General features: G+C 41.1%; 1 protein-coding gene across 1 annotated transcript in view; it reads right to left on the bottom strand.

Moving 5' to 3' along the window:
* sgcd (sarcoglycan, delta (dystrophin-associated glycoprotein)) overlaps positions 1 to 9,164 on the bottom strand; it is a 68,804-nt gene that overhangs the window by 46,454 nt on the left and 13,186 nt on the right. The window contains exon 2 of the mRNA XM_037688202.1: positions 2,097 to 2,282. Coding sequence (XP_037544130.1) covers positions 2,097 to 2,282 — 186 coding nt within the window. The remainder of the gene's footprint in view (positions 1 to 2,096; positions 2,283 to 9,164) is intronic.

Genomic DNA, 9,164 nt, shown 5'->3' with positions numbered 1-9,164 from the left:
CAGTATATACTAGAGTATATATAATAATGTATATAATACAGTATATACTACAGTATATATTACAGTATATATAATAAGGTATATACTACAGTATATACTACAGTATATATAATAAGGTATATAATACAGTATAATAAGAATTTAATTGACTGTCCTTAAATCTGACTTGGGTTCAGATTTGTTTTTAGCCTTATAATTAATTTTGATGCTCAACTGGTGTGATAAGAAGGAGAGCAGTGGCGCAGAGGTTAGAGAAGGTGGGCCTGTGATCGGAAGATCGCCGGCTCAAGCCCTGATACTGACAACATCAAAAATGTGGGTGGGGTAGGTGAAGCACCCACCCTCATTCGTCCCACTCTGAGCCCTTGAGCAAGGCCCTTAACCCCCACCCTCTGCTCCTCGGGGTGTCCTAGATGCAGCTCTCTGCTCCACACAGGGCTGTGGTAGCTCGGTGTCTGTGGTTGATCAGGAAGAACGTCCGGCGTCAAAATCACTGACAAGTCTTCGTGTGACTGAGTTCACTGTGGCGACCCCAAACGCAGGGAGCAGCCGAAAGAAGAAGAAGAACTGGTGCGATATGAGAAACCAAACTGGATTGATAGGAGACATGCTAAAGTTTTGTCTCCATTATCTATTATTTAACTTCACAAAACAAATGAGACGATTACTTCTCAAAATTATGAAACTTACTTCAAGAAACAAACTTGAAGAAATGTAACACTGCCCAAAAAACACATAATAGTAAAACATTCTAAGCCCCAGATCATAGAATTATGTTTGTAAGTAATCTACACGTAACTTTTTTACTTGTGTGCACGGTGCAAGTCCAGTCATGGAAATCCAGTTGGATAAGAACGAGTCCAGAACTCAACCTGACTGAAACAGCATGGTGTTCAAGTGTACAAAGTATTACTCACATACCTCCTAACAGCAACAAGCAGTGGTTGCAGTTGTGTCAAAAAGTCAAACGAAAGCAGATGCACTTCATTAAGACTCACAAGTATAAACTCACATGAGATACTGTAATTTATGGATTATAAGCTGCTCCTTCTTTCACACTTTGAACCCCACGACTTATACAATGCTGCGGATAATTTACGGATTTATTTTATTATTGACGGGTTAACGAGCTTCATGCCACCAAACATTCAGCCTCGTGACACCCGGGTGCTCACATAGCTGCCCGATAAATGTCTCTATTGGGGGTGGGTCCTCGTGACCCAATGACTCTTCTTGTATAAATAAAAGCTAAAAAAAAATCAGACCAATGACATTATCGAACATGTCACAATGGACCAATGAAATGGGGGGGGGGGGGGGGGGCAACTTTTGCACGACTTCCTGACATGGTACTGTATTTATTTATTTTTAACCAGCCTTGTTACAGGCACTGTTCAAGAAAAAATAAAATAAAATACCGTACGTGCTTAACAAGGCACTACTTAATACGACAGATCCTGCTGGCAGGCCTCAGACTGATGAAGTCCTTTGGATGAAGGATGAAACGTTTCTTATTAAAGAGAAACTGTCCAGATGACAGATTTAACTGTTTTTGATTTACTGAACATATTTGTAGTGTTGTAGTACTCGAGACCGGTCTTGGTCTTGACTTGGTCTCAGGTTAGGTGGTCTTGATTACAACACTACGTGTTTGTGTGTGTTTTTAATTAAAAGTTTTTAAAAAATCTTTCAGTGCAAATATCTCATGTTACAACGTGGACACCCGCAGATTATAAACAAGCTCGGCCTAAATATGTACAAAATAAAATAAAATTTAAACTCAGTGGGCACGGCTTATATTAGAGTGCACTCAATAGTCCAGAAATTACGGTAATCCATCTCAGTAAAAACACAACTGGAACCTAAATATCCAGAGATCATACGTTCATGTCATAAAGAAATGCAAGAAAATGACTTTTTACAAAAAATGCATATTCAAAAACAGACTATTTATATTCTATAAATGAACAAATTGAAACCATTATCGATGCTATTCACCAGTGTGAGCAGATGTTGAAGAAGCTACAGCCGAGCTGCATTTATCTCGTAGAACATGTCAGCTTGTAACGAAACGAGCAACACGAAACAGGACTTACGATGGTGAAGTTCATGACCTTAAGAATCCAGATAGTTAGTGCCAGGTTGATCAGGATCAGGATCATGAGCAGCAGGACGAAGAAGTAAAGGCAGCGTTTCCTCCAGCCGTATATTCCCACTTTGTACACTTGTGGTTTCTCTGAACTCTGGACATTGTTCCTGTGAGAGCACTGTTCCTGGGTCATCTGAGGAGAGACAACATGACAAACAGCGTTCGTTACAGACACCCACATTAAACATGGCTGCAACTTGTTCAGCCTCGTTAGGGGTGGCGGTATATACGCAGTGAAGGTGCCATTCCCTTTTTGATATATTTTTGTTTTCACCACTCACAGTTTAAGGTTGAATCATGAAGACTTTAAAAGAAGTGGTCAGAGCAGGAATCACGAGCTGTAACATTTGGAAGTAGTACGTCCTACAATGTAGACAAAAGTGGCCAAAACAATTTCTGTTCTCCAAAGACAATAGTTTTTGGGAAACGGGTCAAAAATACAACTCCTGTGCGTCTGTACATCAAACATCACCCAAAGTTTAAACCGCTCACAGAAAGTTGGACTGACTGAACGGCCATTTTCATGGTTTTAATGTTTGGGTTTTTTTTACACAATCACTACTGAAGCTTTATGATCTTAGGAGATCTGTCCACAAACAGTAAAGTTCAGTGTTTCCACTAGCTCACAATGACTTGCCTTGGCAGGGCGCTGGGTTCAGTTCAGCTTGTTTAATGGTAGAGGAAACACTGAGACACAACTTTTTTTAAAGAATTTTGAATCATCTAAAATCGTAAATTCTTTGGCAAACTCTACTTATGCCCACTTTTTTGCACATATACAAATGGTACATGAAAACAAAACATTTTGTGTGTTTCTCACCGCTGTAGGACTTAGACTGGGGTGCAGGGAGCGCACCCCCAAGCTGTCACTGACAACTTTTAGTTTAGTACATAATATCCTGAAAACTGCAAAGAGTGCTTTATCACTTGTACACGTTCTAGAAACCAAAACGTGTCTGAGCAGAGCCTTCTGCTGCTTACAGTGAATATATCCCATATATATATATATATATATATATATATATATATATATATATATATTAGAGAGAGAGATATTAATTTCAGCTACTTGGTGTCTCGTGTGTAAGACTGCCAAAATAAATAATAAAATAAAAGCAACCAACCAGCAGTCCCTTTAACTGATCTGACCATTATGTCGTGTATACACTGTAACCTTTTGGACGTCCGTATTGGTCCCTCTCATGGTCACTTACAAACTCTCTGTGGAAAATAGCTTCAAAACGAGATTAGATGCTCCTGAACATAAATCGTGTAAATAACGTACCATAAACGTTCACCTCACATACTCCCATTCCAATCTCCCCAGTTGAGCCAGTGACCATCCACTTAGCTCTGGCTCCATGACAGACAGTTTAGTTAACAATTGCATTGACTGATGACTCCATAAATGGTCTATAAGTCCATTATAACCCCTCTGGCCCATTGATGTGCTGATAGTAGCGGTTAATGATGATTCTAATTGTATGGCTGTGAGGACGATAAGGGATTGTTCACATCCAGCACCATAAAAAATCTCTAAGAACTCTGGGCAAATACAATATACCCTCCACCATGCTTTGCGGCGTGAGCATCACGCCACCAAAACCAATGGTTTTTGACAACCGCGGACATTACTGGTTAACTGAAACGAATGTGACAAGACGAGGGCCTGGTCAAATATAAAATGCTGGAAGCTGTAGAGGAGATGGAACAAAAGCCTGGAAAAAAAAGGTCATATCTGCTGTGGATATTTCATTTTTGATCTAACAAAAGTAAACAAATCTCAAACATGGAGAGGTGCACCAACATCTCAAGGATAAGGGACACTTCTGAGGACAATGTTCAACAGAGAAAGATGATTTGAGAACAACGTGACGGAATCCCATGACTGACGAAACAAGACCAACTTTAAACAGAGAAGGTGGTTGCTGACTTGGACTGCAAAATAAAATTAAAAACTAATCCCGACAGTTTCACACAAATTTGCACTTTCCTGTGACCAAAACAATTCTCATGTGGCTCAGATTAACAAAGAGCACAACTCTTCAGAAGGGAGAGATCTGTTTGTTCGGTTTGAACTGGGAAATCTCCTCGAATGAGAAGTTGTGTGTTCAAAGATCAAAAAAGAGGTCCAGGTGTCTTCTACTGAACGTGTTGTGTCATCAACATATACTCCAAGCACCAACAGAGTGTCTGACATCTTTCTTTACACGTTTCATATGCAAACCTGTGATGGAAATGGGATTTAATCAAGAAATGGTTTCATTGGTTCTTGTTCTTTGTTGAGTTTAAGTGGTTTGGGTTGTTCAAGTGAATTATGTCTGTCTAGCCTCCAATATGCTCCTTCACCTTCATGCGAACATATAAAAAAGTGCTGCACATTGTGTGTAATAAACACATAATAAAAGGTGCATCATGAGTGTGAGAATGGCTAAATGAGTTGTAAAACACTTTGCAGACCTTGGAGAAGGTCAAAGGAACAACTGAAGTATGGACCGTTGATCCGTTTCACCATTTCTTTGCTTCAGCTTCCTGTATACCTGTACTCCGTTAGTAATCAACGCACCTGTTGTCACCCAGTAATTACCATTCCTTGTGTGCACGTATCCTGATTTACCACAGTTCTTTGTCAGAGCCTTCATGTCTTGCTGTTTGCTGGCTCCATTAGGTTCTAAGGGTTATTAATTCAGGTTTATTCATAAGTATACACTCGTGTTAAATTCAGTTTTCCATTTGGATCTTGTTGCAAACAGCAAGTGTTTATGCTGCCCTGCAAGGGCAGCTGTGGCTTAGTGGTTAGAGAGGTTGTCCTCCAATAGGACAGATGGGGGTTCAATTCCACCAGAGTCACATGCTGACGTGCCCCTGGGCAAGACACTGGACCTCTCATTGTGTCTGATGTGTGTCCCACCGGTGTGTGAATGTGATCTAAAGCTCTGATTAGTCTCTACAGAATCAGATAATCTTTATAGAGATGTAGGAGAGTGCTATATGAATGTGTGTGTTGGAGGTAAATGTAAAGAGCTTTGAGTATCTTGAAGATAGAAAGGTGCAACACAATAACAGTCCATTTATCATTTAATTCAGATTTATTCAAAAACACAGTGGCACAGGCCAAACAAAGCCCAGGTAGTTTGAACAGCTCTTTGGCAACATCCTCATGGAGACTCACAGACAGACTGTGTGAATGTGGATTATTAAAGCACCTGATCCTGCAGCGCTCTCTTTTCTGTTTCCATCTGCGAGCTCCAGCCACAGGAGAGACCTTCAAACATGGCAGACGCCTGGAACAAACCGCTGCCCTGTCCAACCGCCCATTTAAACAGGACCCGGTTCGGCTGACGGGAACACTCTGACATTTGTTTACAGCCATGAAGCCTGATTATGAAGAAGCGCACACACGACTCGTAGGCTGGCAGGCTGGTTTTCCATTTCCTCTTTGTAGATTAGTTTTGATATTTTCTTGTCTGATGTGACAGGCTCAGATAACTGACCCCGAGCCCGATATGAAATGAAACAGATTATGTCGGTAAAGCCTGGTAAGCTGATGCCACAAAACTCAGAGTAATAATAAAGTTTTCCAGGAAAATGTTGGAAAAGTTCCTAATTTAATTGCACATCTCTTTCAAATTACTTGTTCTCAAGTGGACAATCTGTTTAGAACAAGATTTTATTCAGGACAACCTCTATTCAGAAATCAAGTTACAACCAAATTTATTCAAATACATAAAGTGCTTTTGTACAGCCGTCAACAAATATGATTTCTGAAAATTAAATAAAGGGAAAGAAATATACTTGGCAGCAAAGATAAATAAATAAAACAAACATAAGAGCGCTTCAAGAACCTGCCAAAAATCTCCAGGTGTGGGAGCGAAAGCCTCTGGAAATTGGCAGGAAATCAACGCTCACACCAAGGAAGGAGAGGTGTGTTATTTTACCGGAGAGTCCGGTAATGAGCCACACCATCTGCACCGAATGTATGCCTGAACAAAATGAAAAGAAAAACTCAAAGTTATCATTAGATACCATTCGGGTTTGAGTTTTTCTCAAGCTGTTTTCACGTAAACTAAACCTTTGTCATTTTTAAAACTTAACAAGTTTGTATGATTCGAGTTTTCATTTACGGTTGCAGCTGAACAATGAATGGAAACATAAATAAATTAAGTAACAAGAGTAAACAGTCTAAAAGGCAAACATGCTAAAACCCAGTTAGTTTCAAATATAACCTAGAAAAGACAGTCGCTTGTCAACAGTATGTACAGCTCGACCGATATATCGGTAGGGCCAATAATTTAGGGCCATAAAGAAATTTGTCCTTATTGAGTTTGTCGATTCTTATAAATACTTTGATATCTTAGTGGATTAGCATCTCTCTGTTAAGCCTCATGTGGAAAACTTGGGAAAAAATTGAAAGAAAAACTGATTTTTTTTTTTTTCTTCCAGAAACAGATCCTGTCTAACTCTGAATGTTTGGAAACGCCTTGTAACTGTGACTTTCCTTCCCTCCATTGATTACGGTGACATTATTTACATGAACGCTCCTACAAGAACCCTGCAGATGTTGGATGCTGCAGATGTTGGATGCTGCAGATGTTGGATGCTGTCTATCATGGTGCACTAAGATTCATAACTGGCTGTAACTACCGTACCCACCACTGCACCCAGTATTCACTGGTTAACTGGTCACCATTAACTTCACACAGACTCTCCCACTGGTACATTTTCATCTTTAAATCACTTCTTGGTCTGCTGCCTTCATACATCTCCTCCTACATGTCTCTGCGTGAGTGCAGCTACAGCGTGCGCTCTCAGGACATTATTACCTGCAGTGTCCCCTCAGTGAGGACTGAACTAGGCAAAAGGACCTTCTATTATTCTGCAAAGCTGCAGCCCTTGTACACTTCTGTCTATATTTCGGACGGTTGTACGGAATGTAATTTCGCTGTACTTAGGGATTAGATGTCTTGCTCAAAGACACCACGACATGTGGGAATGGCGGGGAGTTGAACCTGCGGCTTTCTGGTCCCAAGTCGGCTGCCCTACCTCTATCTCATATCGGCCCCACAATATCGACTTTAAATAAAAAAGCTAAGATTCCCTAACTCCTGTATTACTGTATTTGATATATGACCTATGTATGACAGCATAACAAATTTTCTGGAATCCTGTTTGGGCTTTTGGTTTTGGTGAGCCACCCCAGGATTTTCAGAAACCCGTACATGGCCCCACCCATTAAAACATTCCTGGAGGCACCACTATTTGTATGTCAAAAGTTTAATTGATGAGGAAAGAAAGAAAAAAAACCTCGTTGTGCTCAAAAGACTGGCTTGTCAGGAGAGAAATCCTGTTTTGACTCTTGGGGTCAAAAATGTTACGCTAACATTTTAAAGCTAGAAAAGCTAAAATCGTATTAGATAAACGTGTATTCATGCAGCGCACTTTGGCGGGACATGTGTGGGGTCATTTTCTGCCCATCCAATGATGTGTCGCCAGGTTCTCGGCATGTTTTTGGCTCAAATGTTCAGAAACCAGGAACTACCAAAGACAATTGAATAGAAGAACTTCCTGAAAGGCTCTACGGCGTTCGTCTTTTCTTTCCATTTGACTCATAAATCTAAATTTCATTGCAGAAATAATTCATTTGGTTAGGGAATTTATAATCTAAGCAGATTGACAAGCAGATGGGAACACTAATCGAAAGTCCAAACAGCAATGAATCCCCAGCAGTTCTGAAACTTTTATAAATGTGCTCATTGTTTGATTGGCTTCTTATTGCTACAAATACATGCTGTTGCATTCTGGATCCACTCTCCTCACCAAGTGTCTCACAAATCGAATAAATGTGCCGCAGTAATGAAATATAACTTTTCTCTCCTCTGTGCTTTCTCCAGACTCTCCGTGCATGCACAAAGAGTCCTGATGGCTTTCAAATAACGTCTGAGGGGACACGCTGACTGAGAAACAAAATGGGCCTTGGCTGGAAGCTAAATAATGGCCACTCACCAGAGTGGAGGTATACGTGTTAAGAAAGTATAGCCGAGAAGCCATGCAGAAAGAAAATAGGTGGCAAATTGGTGGCAAATCAAATCATTGGCCTTTGAGCCTTTAACCCCCCCACCCCCCGTCCAGCGGTGCCACGTGTTCAGCCAGCTATTCATTCACAGGGCCTGTGGAAAACCCAACGGTCCACGAACAAAGTATTTCTCTGATTAGGGAGAGAAATGAGCTTTTACAAAATGTTATTGGTAATTCCTGCTGCCAAATAGCCAAACCGCCCCCATCACCCCCGTCCATTTGGACTTTTATAGCTGAAATGTGGAGTGCCGATTGATAGAGCATTATTGGAGGTTGCACGCCTTCTGACTTTATAAAGACACAAACCATCGACAGCCACATGCAGTCTGCTGGAACAGTCACGTGGAAATATGCTGATTGATCATTCCCAGTGGCTGTGCAGAAATCGCTACCTGCTAATTAGCCAATTAGCAACAAATGTTGATGTTTGCTAATTGGCATTTTGGCACCAAACATCTGTGTCAGGTGGTTCTATTTTGGACTTTAAAAATGCAGATATTTGTATTCTCACAGGTATTGTGAACCAGGCGGCACGGTGGTGCAGTTTGTAGAGCTGCCACCTCTCAGCGAGCAAGTTGCTCCGGTTCAAATCCCGGCCGGGGGCTTTTCTGGGTGGAGTTTGCATTTTCTCCCTGTGCTGCGTGGGTTGACTCCAGATACTCCGGTTTCCTCCCACAGACCAAAAACTTGCATGTTAGACTGACTGGTAACTCTAAATTGTTTCTAGGTGAGAGAGAGTGTGAATGGTTGTTTGTCTCCTTTGTCTCTTTGTGTCCCTGTGATGGACTGCAGACCTGTCCAGGGTGTCCCCCGCCTCTTGTACAGTGACTGCTGGATATGGACAGCAGTGACCCAAAAAGGAAGAAGCGAATAAAGATGATGGATGGATGGATGGATGGATGGATGGATGGATGGATGGATGGATGGATGGATGGATGGA

The sequence above is a fragment of the Nematolebias whitei genome, chromosome 14 (genome assembly GCF_014905685.2).
Source record: "Nematolebias whitei isolate Nwh7 chromosome 14, NemWhi1, whole genome shotgun sequence".
In the NCBI taxonomy this organism is placed as follows: domain Eukaryota; kingdom Metazoa; phylum Chordata; class Actinopteri; order Cyprinodontiformes; family Rivulidae; genus Nematolebias; species Nematolebias whitei.
The sequence above is the reverse complement of the archived record's forward strand: the minus strand, read 5'-3'. Positions and strand labels throughout refer to the sequence as shown.